This window comes from Nicotiana tabacum, chromosome 10 (genome assembly GCF_000715075.1).
Source record: "Nicotiana tabacum cultivar K326 chromosome 10, ASM71507v2, whole genome shotgun sequence".
NCBI classification, from domain to species: Eukaryota; Viridiplantae; Streptophyta; class Magnoliopsida; order Solanales; family Solanaceae; genus Nicotiana; species Nicotiana tabacum.
This window is the reverse complement of record NC_134089.1, coordinates 120601156-120613478: the sequence shown is the minus strand read 5'-3', so window position 1 is coordinate 120613478 and position 12323 is coordinate 120601156. Positions and strand designations below refer to the sequence as shown.

General features: G+C 36.1%; 2 protein-coding genes across 2 annotated transcripts; one reads left to right on the top strand and one right to left on the bottom strand.

Moving 5' to 3' along the window:
- The first annotated feature begins 1545 nt into the window (after positions 1-1545).
- Positions 1546-3615, top strand: LOC142165337 (uncharacterized). The gene has a single exon (XM_075223913.1). It carries the CDS (start codon positions 1546-1548, stop codon positions 3613-3615), a length of 2070 nt encoding a protein of 689 aa, XP_075080014.1.
- A 3285-nt stretch (positions 3616-6900) lies between these two features.
- Positions 6901-8730, bottom strand: LOC107827644 (9-cis-epoxycarotenoid dioxygenase NCED1, chloroplastic-like). Its single transcript, NM_001326185.1, is given in 1 exon segment — positions 6901-8730. A coding segment is annotated over 1 exon segment (1830 nt).
- Positions 8731-12323: the final 3593 nt, after the last annotated feature.

Sequence of the window (12323 nt, the reverse complement as noted above, 5' to 3'; positions counted from 1 at the left end):
GTAAATAAATAAATACTTAACATATTTTTCTTTTTATAAATAAATATTTAATTTTATTTTACAATATAGGTAGACAAATAAAATATTTTTTTTAAAACTTTTTCGTATAAAAATATTTCTCAACATATGTTTCTTTTAAAAAGTTAGAGTGTGGACTAGTTTTGAGGGTATTTTTGTAAACAAATAATTATTTTAGAAACTCTGTAATACTTTAATACATCAAACCAAACAATGAATAAAAAATATGTCAGCATAACTAATACCAACATAACTAATGCAAGCATAACTAATACTAGCATTACTAATACACCCTATTCAGCATTATTGTTATGCACCCTACCAAACAACCCCTAAGTGTATTCAAATTAATCTTGTTAGTGAGTTTCAAAAGGGATGAAATAAGAAAAAAAGATGCGGACTAGTCCCAAAAGGTGTACTATGATGTTGCAGTATTTGATTGGGAAGATAAGGATCCAAAATATGTTTGCGAGTCCACTAATCAGAGAGTGCCACAAATCCAACCTGTTAAATTGCATGAAATTAGGAAGATTAAGACATTTGCGTCGTTTGCTATTTCGATCATTTCGGTACAACTGATTAGCTTCCAATTTTCTGCAGACTTTTATCTCAGTGATTGATGCAATAAACTTTCTTTATCTTTCTTTTTCCTTTCACTTCAGCTGTGGCTTCCTGGACCTGGAAAAATAGACTTCCATGTCGGCATATAACGTAAGGACCAATTGTCACCTTTTTCACGGAATTGTACCACTTTTCACCTCATATGCTAAAAAATTGACTGATTTAAAGATTAGTTCACTTTTATTTGTCCATACTAGACTCGTCACTCCCTATTTTATCATAACTCCCATGATAGTAATAACATTTTAAGAAATCTTGATAAGTAATTTGGAGAATGAGTAGTTAATAATAAGAGTAAATCAAGAAAAATAATTTGGTTTTCTCTTAATTTTCTAAAATTGACAAACATAGTGGTCAAGGACAAATATTGTTAAGAACTATAATATTATTCTCTTAATTAGTTAATTCTCTTAATTAGTTAATTGTCTTAGCTTAGTTAGTGCCTAGTTTTTAGATTTGTATATAGTGGTGTTTCCACTCACTTTTTCTAATTCAATTGATCAGAAAATTACACACATTCTGGAACCTTCTCTCATCCTCTCTCTTCTCTCTCTCTGGGCTCTCATGGTGGACGACCCACTGCTTCATCTCCATTGAAGCATAAGCTTCAGATAACAGTAAGAGCTTGACTGTTGCTCCATCGACTGGGTTTCTTCACATGGTATCAGAGCGGGAGCTTCGATTTTTGATTCAATTCACGAGATCTGTTGGTTCTTCCTTTGTTGATGATCGTCTAAACCTAATCGCGCATACACAAATTCATTTCTCCATGAATTTCGAGATATAGCTTGAGAACAGGTTTCTTTTACTTCTGATTCACAATTCTCTGAGAATCATTATTAAATTTCATTCATCTTATATTTTTTAGATATCAAAGTTTCTTAGATTTCTCTGTAATTCACAAATATGAGGTCCGATGAGAACGATAATCCAACAGTACCAACTGTGAATGAGCCTCTGAGTCAATCAGGCATTGACATTAGTAATCCTCTATACATGCATCCATCTGACAATCCTGGGGCAGCTCTAGTCCCTGCTCCTTTTGATGGCTTTGGTTATCGATCATGGAGAAGAAGTGTGATGCGAGCATTGTCTGTGAAGAATAAATTGGGATTTATTAACGGAGACTGTAAAAGACTAGATCTAGATTCTCCAAACTTTCGCTTATGGGAGAGGTGTGATGACATGGTCACATCATGGATCTTAAACTCTTTGACTAAAGAGATTGCAGACAGTGTTGAATACGTAGCTAATGCATTTGAATTGTGGAGAGAACTTGAGGATCGATATGATCAAACAAATGGAACAAAGTTGTATCAAATTCAGAAGGAGATCAATGATCTGTCTCAAGGATCACTTGATATTACCAGTTACTATACGAAAATGAAGAAATTATGGGAGGAGCTCAATACTTTGATTACTAAATCTCATTGTGCCTGCAACTGTTCGTGTGGGGCTAAGGAAAGTATGCATAAAGCAGAGCAGGATAAGAGGCTCATACAATTCCTTATGGGATTAAATGAGACATATACTGTTGTTCGAGGGAGCATATTGATGATGAATCCTCTTCCCTCAATTGCTCAAGCCTTTTCTCTGTTAATCCAAGAAGAAAGACAGAGGGAAATCAAGCCCACTGGCCATCTGGTACTGGAATCATCAGCTTTGAATGTCAATGCAACCAGACCTAACACATACAGGACAAGTTACTCTCCTAGCAACAATCACAACAACAGAAATAGACCTTTTTGTGACTACTGCAAGAGGCCAGGCCACACTAAAGAGAAATGCTACAAGCTTCATGGATATCCACAGAATTTTGGACAGAATTCTAGTCACTATCAAAATCCAAACACAGGACAGAACAGTTTCAGTCAAAACACAAGGCAAGGTTCCAACAGCAATGGTGCCAACAGATTCAACAGAGGCAACAAATTCAACAGGACCCTAGCCAATGCACATGTGGCAGCCACTGATTCTCAACCTGCAGAGAATGATAGTCAGAATAGATATGTTAGTCATGACAATCCTCAGAATGTGAGCCTTACCAAGGAAGAGTACAATCAGTTGGTGACCCTGCTACAACAATTTCAGTCATCTGGGATAGGAGATCATGGAGGTGGTACCAATGCTACTTCAGGAACATCAAACTTTGCAGGTATGGTAGCTTGTACCTCCTCAATTGATTTTGGCAAACTTTCATGTGAATGTTTCAAGAACAAAGCTGACTCATGGATTATAGATTCAGGGGCATCAAATAACATGACCTTCAACAGATCCCTATTAACCAATATAATCAACCTACCTTATCCCTTATTGGTCATACTTCCAAATGGCTATAAAGTAAAGGTGACAGAAATAGGCAGTGTAATTCTCAATTCTAAGATCACTCTAGATAAAGTGATGTATGTTCCAACTTTCAGATACAATCTAATTTCTGTCCACTCTTTAACTTCTCATTTAAGCTGTATTGTTGCCTTCTTCAATCTCTGTTGTGTGTTGCAGGCCCCTTCAATGAAGAGGCCTCTGGTGATTGGTAAAGTGAATGATGGGCTATACATCCTATGCCCAAGTTGCTTAAAGAAAAACAATGCAAGTCTTGCAGAAAAGGATAATTCTAGACTTCCTGTCATTTCTACTTGTTGCACTTGTGACACACATTGTCCAACTCATTCCACTGTAAATGTACCAGTCCACACCAATAAGTGTGTCTCTTTTCCCTCTCTCATTGTAAATAATTCATGTGCAAGTGCTAGTAAACATGTTCATTTTGAGGATGTATTTTCTAAATTGCCTGATTTCTTCCCTCAATCTTGGACTGAAAATAATGTAAATGTGTTGTGGCATAACAGGCTTGGACATGTTCCCTTTGTGAAGATGAAAAGGATTACTTCCATTCCTGCTAATTTCTCTCCTAAACAACCCTTTACCTGTACCATTTGCCCAATGGCTAGACAAGAAAGATTACCTTTTCCTTAGAAAACCAATGTATCTAACAAAATATTTGAGCTTTTGCATGTTGACCTATGGGGTCCATATCATATCCCTACACATGATAAACACAAGTACTTTGTCACCATAGTAGATGACTATAGCAGATCTACATGGACACATCTTTTGTCTAGCAAGAGTAATGTTATTGATATTCTTAAAAACTTCATGTCCTTGGTGGAAAACCAGTTTAGTATCAACATCAAGTCCATAAGGTCAGACAATGGACTAGAGTTTACCAGTGGAGAAGCAACCAAATTGTTTCAGTCCAAAGGAATCATTCATCAAAGAACTTGTCCATATACACCACAACAAAATGGTGTGGTAGAAAGAAAACATAAATACCTTCTTGAAACAGCTAGAGCCCTCCTTTTCCAATCTAAATTACCTCTGAGATATTGGGGTGAGTGTGTCCTCTGTGCTACATATATAATAAACAGATTGCCATCCAATTCCATCAACAATAAAACCCCATATGAGTTGTTGTATAAGAAGAAACCAAAATACTCTCATCTCAAGAGTTTTGGATGCTTGTGCTATCCCACCATACCAATACCACATAGGGACAAGTTCAATCCCAGGACTGCCCCTCATGTCTTTGTTGGGTATCCTTTCAACACAAAGGGGTACAAAGTTCTGAACCTGGCCACTAGAAAGATTTACATTTCCAGAGATGTGGTGTTTAATGAATCTATCTTTCCTTTTAACTGTAGCATAAACAAGTCGTCCAACTCACTTGTCTTTTATCCTGTTCCTTTCATTGACTCTCTTGATGAACATCTTCCTAAAAACACAGGAAACATGCAGACCACTGAAAACTTGAGTGACCAAGGAAATGAGGATAACACACCTATCTCTATGTCACCTATACATGCAGTTGATCCCTTATCTCATGGAATATCCACACATCATCAGGAACACACATCTAGCTCCTCACCACACAACACACCATCAGAACACAACATGGCACAAACAGATACAGAACAAATCCATCCAACTAGGCAGTCACACAGAACTCATAAATTTCCTACATATCTACAGGACTATGTCCACTCCTTACCTAAATTCAAGAATAATTTCACTTCCCTAAATGCTTTATTTTCTGAAAATCAACACATTGCCTCTGATCTACTAACTCCTGATAGTCAGGCTCTTGTGAGAAATGTTTGTCATGACAGGGAACCATCATCATATGAGGAGGCAGCTATTGATCCTGCATGGCAAGCTGCTATGACACAGGAATTTGATGCATTACATTCAAACCATACATGGGACTTAGTAGTGCTGCCACCTGGGAAGCAAGCAATTGGATGTAGATGGGTGTACAAAGTGAAACACAAAGCAGATGGTAGCATTGAGAGATTCAAGGCCAGATTAGTTGTTAAAGGGTACACTCAACAGGCAGGAATAGATTATACAGAAACTTTTTCCCCAGTTGTAAAGATGACAACAGTCAGAGTTTTAATAGCTACAGTAGTCAAGAAAGGTTGGCTCATCTCACAGTTAGATGTAAACAATGCCTTCTTGCATGGAGATCTCAATGAAGAGGTATATATGCAGGTGCCACCTGGGCTAGTGTTAGACAAGAGCAATTCAGGATCAAGGATCTCGGACAGCTTCACTATTTCCTGGGATTAGAGGTTCTGTACAAGGAAGATGGGGTCATTATATCACAAAAGAAGTTTGCATTGAACCTGCTAAAGGAGTATGATTGCCTAGAACACAAGACCTGCTCTTCACCATTGGATCCAAATGTGAAACTAAAGGCCAAGGAAGGAGCAGATTTGCAGGATCCTACCTATTATAGGAAGTTAGTAGGGAAGCTGAATTTCTTGACCAATACTAGGTTAGATATAGCATATGGTGTTCAACACTTAAGCCAGTTTATGCAGAAACCCAGGGAGCCCCATTTGAGAGCAGCATTTCATTTGCTAAGGTACCTAAAGAATGATCCTACCTTGGGAATCTTTATGTCAAAGGATGGAGATCACACAGTCAGAGCTTATTGTGACTCTGACTGGGCTGCTTGTCCAGACTCTAGAAGGTCCATCAGTGGTTATTTGGTGTTGCTAGGTAACAGCCCCATCAGCTGGAAGTCCAAGAAACAAGAGACCATCTCACTGTCTTCTACAGAAGCAGAATATCGAGCCTTGAGAAAAGTTGTAGGTGAATTAGTGTGGCTACGCAGGTTATTTGAAGAACTGACTGTCCCCTTTTCTCTACCTATTTCAGTCTACTGTGATAGTCAGTCTGCATTACACATTGCCAGGAATCCAGTATTTCACGAAAGAACCAAGCATATAGAGGTCGACTGTCACTTTGTACGTGAACTCCAAGCAGGTCTGATCTCTCTTCAACATATCAGAACTGATGACCAACTTGCAGATGTTTTGACTAAAGCTCTGACAGGGATCAAGCACAACGATGCATTGGGCAAGTTGTCCGTGTTTGCTACACCTCCAACTTGAGGGGGGGGGGTGTTAAGAACTATAATATTATTCTCTTAATTAGTTAATTCTCTTAATTAGTTAATTGTCTTAGCTTAGTTAGTGCCTAGTTTTTAGATTTGTATATAGTGGTGTTTCCACTCACTTTTTCTAATTCAATTGATCAGAAAATTACACACATCTGGAACCTTCTCTCATCCTCTCTCTTCTCTCTCTGGGCTCTCATGGTGGACGACCCACTGCTTCATCTCCATTGAAGCATAAGCTTCAGATAACAGTAAGAGTTGACTGTTGCTCCATCGACTGGGTTTCTTCACAAATATTTTTACGTTTCATATTTTTTCCTTTTTCTATACCCAGAAAAAGTAAGGTAAAACATGTGATATTAAAATGGTAGACAAACAGTGACATGTTTTGAGATTTAGTTTAAAATTAAATTAATAAGAAATAATGGCACATAAAATAATGGGAGTGGGTAAAAAAGAGAAAGGTAGAGAAAATGGAAGAAGAGAGTGGAAATAGTATAGGCCAGCATTCATATACAAGAAACAGAGAGTATAGTTTCCTATAATGTATATACTCCCTCACATGCACATAAAAATGTGAAAGAATATGCAGAAAAACCAGCTGAGCTCCAATTTCTAACTACATCCAAGCTACAAGCTGGTCTCTGAAAACCTCTCACAATTTTTAAAAAGTAAAAAAAATGAAAAAACTATAAGAACCCTATTAAAGAAGAAATTCCGGGGACGTATCATCTAAACCATCCCTCTGGTAAATCTCCTCTGTAATAGTCCAAATTTACCCCAACTCAACTCTTTTTTTTTTAGGCCTGATTTGCCAAATCTTTGGCATTTATGAACGTACCATGAAAACCATATGGCACTCTTGTTGGAAGTTTAACCGTGGCCTCTAATTTCATAGTCATTGCATTCACAATTTGTAGCTCTGATTTCCATTCTTTCTCATTGTGCGCAAAAGCAAGAATATAACCATCATCTTCTGCTTTGCTGTTAGGGTCTCTTGGTAAAAACAGAGGCTCCCCACCAAACTTGTTATCTCCATAAATAAACTTTTCTACTTCACCAGTAAAAAGGTCTACTTTTGCAAAGCCAGAAACTTTTGGCCATGGTTCTGCAATGGCCAAATATGCAAACCTTGTTTTCCTCCCAAGTTTGTTTCTGTTCACCATTCCTGCTTCTAAATTCACCTGATCTTCTTCCTTCTGAATTATTGCTCTTCTTGTTGATTTTCCAGTTTTCAAGTTTAGCCGAATTTCTGATAAAACACTCTTTAATCCCTCATCACATTCATTGAAAATCGAGTCGGGTGGTGTCATACATGAACCAATCACCACAATTTCATCAGTTTCGGGCTCTTCCCAAGCATTCCATAAATGGAAACAAAAACAATCAGGTACTTCTACCCACTTCAAACCTTCACCATCTTTTGCATATTTGTCCAAAACACCAAATCTTGAAACTTTATTCTTATCGTAAACCACAGGCGACCCGCCCCGAATCATTTCAGACATCTTAAATACCACTTGCTGATCAGGAATTATAACATACTTGTCAGTAATAGCAAAATCATGCATCATTGTTGGATCTTCAACTGGGATTTCAACATCATTGGATTTCTCCCCATTTTTCGAAAACCTGAAATACTTAAGGTACGGTTTTTGAATCACATCGTAGCTCAAAGCAAATAACTCCCCTGAAACAGGGTCGAGTTTCGGGTGAGCTATCATTGTGGATTTCAACTGACCATCAAAATCGAATCTTCCGACAGTTTTAAGGTCACCAGTTGGTGTTACACGTACATGGTACGGCAAATCATCCTCGGACATAGCAAGTAAGCGGTTGTTGAAATAAACTAAACCAGCGTTTGCAACTCCAGTTCCTTTACTGTGATCAACAAGTCCAAAGAGTCCACGTGCATAGAAAAGCATGAGCCTTGCAATTCCCGAGTGGCCATGTAATTCACCTATGGCTTTAGGAAAAACAGGGCGACCCAAAGCTTTTTCTTGAACGAGTCTTTCAGTTTCAGTGAAACGACAAGCGTAACTTGCGGAGCCATTCTTGAATTGGACGGCGTGAACCATGCCGTCACCGTCAAAGAAATGGTGTCCGGCGGTTGGTTCGAAAAGCGGGTTAGCGCCGTTACGAACGTAAACGCCTTGAACACATTTGGGTATTTTTCCGGTGACCGGAAGGGAGTGAGAGACGGGATTTTCCGGTACCGGAGCGAAATTCCCGGAAATTTGGACACGTGGGTCGGCTGTTTTTGGTAAAGGGTGTTCGAGTTCGTGTTTTGTTAAGGCACTTTCCACGGCATCTAAAGCCATTGCTGCTGCTTTTTGGACTAAATTCCATTGAGGATGTGTTGTAGAAGAAGAGTTATTTTCTTGTTTTGGATATGAAATAGTGGTTGGTTTTGAAGTGGAAATAGTACTAGTTTTGGGTGTTTGATAATTTGGAGATTGTTTTGGAAAATGGAGAATTGGAGGAGCTTGGAGTGAGGAATTAATACTAGGAAGTTGTCTATTAGGCTGTTTATTAACTAGTGAAATGGAATTTGAAGAATAAGCCAAGTCTCTTGGCATTGATATCTTGGGCTTAATCCATGTATTTGAAGCAGGAGTTGTAGAAGCCATAGCTACCTATTTTTGATGTTTGTATTTGAGTGCTTTTGGGTGTGTTATTGTGAAGGAAAATGTGAGAGTTTTGGAGAGAAAAGAGGTGGGAAATTAAATGAGAGTGTTTTTTTTAAGGTGAGTTTGGTTAAGTTGTGGGGGAGAGAAAGAGAGGGGGATTTGTATATATAGAGTGAGGGAGAGTGTGGAATGGGGTCCACATTCTAACATGTAGGAGAAGACCACGTGTTGGATATGTGAAAATTGCATATTTGGACGCTTAACTGTCTTTACTACTATAATATAACAAATGAAATGACCCATTGAGGGTCCCCTCCCCTCCCCTACATTGTTTCTACATCATTATTAGTATGCTTTTACGTAGTAAACTTTTGCCACTATTTTCCTTCTCTCAAAATTAATAAGAAATCAGAAAGATATACGCAAGACTTTTTGGAAGAAATACTATTAGTTTATCATTATAAGTCTATTTCTGTTTGAGTTTTAAGCAGGACTAATCTATTATACATACATCTACCTATTGTTTTCTAAAAGAAATATAAATAGTAATTACTTTTTGCGAACCAATATAGGATGGATGACACTCGTTATAAAAGGTTGTTTCACTGTTACTGATACTTAGCTAACATTTGTCAAGATATCACAAATTGAATTTATAATACTATAGTTTTACTTTTCTTTTTACAATTTATCATACTACAGTTCGAACTATAAACTATTGATCGACGAATTTTCTTTGAGACATATACATGCTGCTCATACGTGATATTTGTCGTTTAAGTTTTCCTGATATATGATTTTCAGAAAATTTTAGATTTATTTGGATCTTCTTTTAATTAAATAAAGGGCAACCGGTGCGCCAAACTCCCGCTATGCGTGGGGTCTAGGGAAAAGCCGGACCACAAGGGTCTATAATAATTAAATAAATCATAAGCTGACTTGAGGAATTTTCTTGTTCTCCACCTCCCCAATAGTACCCTCCATTACCAACGGCCGCAACCTCAAGAAATAAAATAGCTCTTTGTTAAGTAAGTTCTTTTAAATGGCAATTAGTTAGCATTCAACAAAATCTTAATTAGTGATTGTTAAGGAGTGAAGGAAAAATTTATAATTTAATTTTAATGGTACTAGCTAGCCAACCGTTTAAGGGGAGAATGACATGCATATTTTTGTGCTACTGTTAATTTGTTGACCCCGATAAAAAAAATCTTAGTGATTGTTAAAGTATGCATGCCGTCAGAACTTTGAAACATGATTGATGCTAGAAATTCTAACACACTGCACAAGTTTGAAGCATGCCACCAGAACTAAAATTCTAACAGAGTGCTTCAAAATTCTGTAGGAGTTATTTTACCAAAATTTTTCTTGATTAGATCAAAATATAAACGGTAATTTTGAGATGGTCCCTCCAACGTTAAGTGTGGGAGAAAAATCTGCATCGAACATGATAAGTGTCGTATTTAGTTTATGCAAGCAGCAAGTATGTCTGTATATCTAATCCTTAATTATATGCTAGAAAAACTGCAAAAGGTACAAGTCTTTTCAAATGAGTCAAAAGTTTATTGTAAAAGAGTGAAAAGAAATTTAACACCGAAAGACAAAATAAAACAAAGTAGAAGAAAGAAAGACAAGTCAGTAATATTACTTTTTTAACCAACTTTATAAACATTTAATATGAAACGAAATCTTGAAAATGGAAAAAGTTCTAAGATAGTTACGTTTGTTGTAAATTTAAATTAAAGATAGTTATCTTCTGTTCAAATTTTCTTTTTGAAATTTAGCAAATAATAATATTTGGTGGTGTTTATAGAAAAGAACTAGACAATTTAACTATAAAAATCATAAATTAAGTAAAAGCATAACCTATTCATATTAAAATGATAAAAATTGAGAGACAAAATATATGAATTTTGTTTTGAGTATTTATTTGGGATATTAGTATCACTTTTAACTCGCGCCAAAAATTATTTATATTCGGTAGCCAAAAAACATACAAAAAAATATATATAAAATATATTTTTTCGATTATTATTTTGAGACCGACTATATAGTATTATTTTTCCTATTTATTTGATATAAATATGGAGCGTAAATATATGGGAAAGGGTTTGATTGTTTCAAAGTTAGAGGGAGTTCCGTAAATGGGCCAAGCAAGTAACTTTCGGTTAAAGTGAAGGGTGTGTTTTGGGTGCGTTAATTGGTCCATTCCACTCGGCTTAAAACCCGCGTTCGACCCAATTAACAAGGGTCACCTCCTAACCACGTGTCGGTTTAATTTCTCCACTTAACCTAAACTATGTCACATCATTATGTCCCACACGTTTGTGTCCCATCCAATTAGCCCCCATCTTTTTTTATTTTCATTCAATTATCTTTTAGTGTTGTGGACTCTCACATTCACCCAATAACCATGTTTTTCATCCATTATTAAGAGTATAAATACATGTTACAATCTTCACCCGGCCCTTTTGATTGAAAATGCCTACATTTTACTATTAATAGAAAAAAAGCAAGAGAGATCATTTTTATTGTTATCATTCTTAATCCTTTTATATATAAATGAATGATGTAAGCTTTTGTATATTAAAAAAGTACTTCATTTCCAGTGTTGGGGATAATTTATGTCCATGTATAAATGCTTGACATCATGCAGAAGATGGATATCTTGAAAATACTTTTTCACTAATATATAGTCTAGTGGCAAGTTTAGCAAGTTAATTAAGCTTTTAAGTTAGAAACTTATCAAAAGTCAATATGAGGTAAGCTCATGCGTTTGAGTAGTTGGTTTAAAGATGTGAGATATACAAACATGATTAATTAGGACTGTATTTTGGACTATATTCAAGAAATTAAATATTTTATGACAATACGATTGCGTTATATACGTGTATATATATATATATATATATATATATATATATATATATATATATATATATATATTGAGTATTTATGCTTTATTACTCGTATATATGTTGTATCTTTGAGAGTTAAGTTAGTTTGTATACAATTTCTTTCCCTCCTCCCCAAAAAAAGAAATTCAAAAGAAGGATGAATAGAAGAATAAAAGCTGCAAGATCCATAACGAAGTGATGTTCACTACATTATCAAAGTTTGCTACACACAAACAAAATAAATAAAGAGAAGAAAACAATATCTTGAGAAAAAGGTGAAATGAAAATGGATGAAGGTGCATGGTGATTAATGGAGATGGTGGTCTTAAGGTTATCTTCTTAATAGTTAATTAAGTCTCTTATCCTTCTTATATATTTAAAAATGTCACTCATTTGTCACCCTTGGTGTAGGAATTTTCTAGTTCTAGTTTACACCTGAAAAATGTTCCATTAGTACATAGAGGGTTTGATAATTAATTAGAGCTGGCTATCCAATAGAATTGAGATGAATTCCATGAAGTGGTTTACAAAAGTAATTAAATTAATGGCCATGAGAGGAAACAATTGCATCACACAGTGGACCAAATTGCACTCACATCTACCCTTTAGGCTCAACACATTAATAATTTAAATTAAAATTTCCCCTCTTGAAACATAACCTGCATTAATAAAACCGATTTGCTCTTGCAAAAAATCGAG

What these genes read in the sequence shown, in the direction of transcription:
- LOC142165337 (XM_075223913.1), top strand. Translation starts at nt 1,546, where the DNA reads ATGAGGTCCGATGAGAACGATAATCCAACAGTACCAACTGTGAATGAG.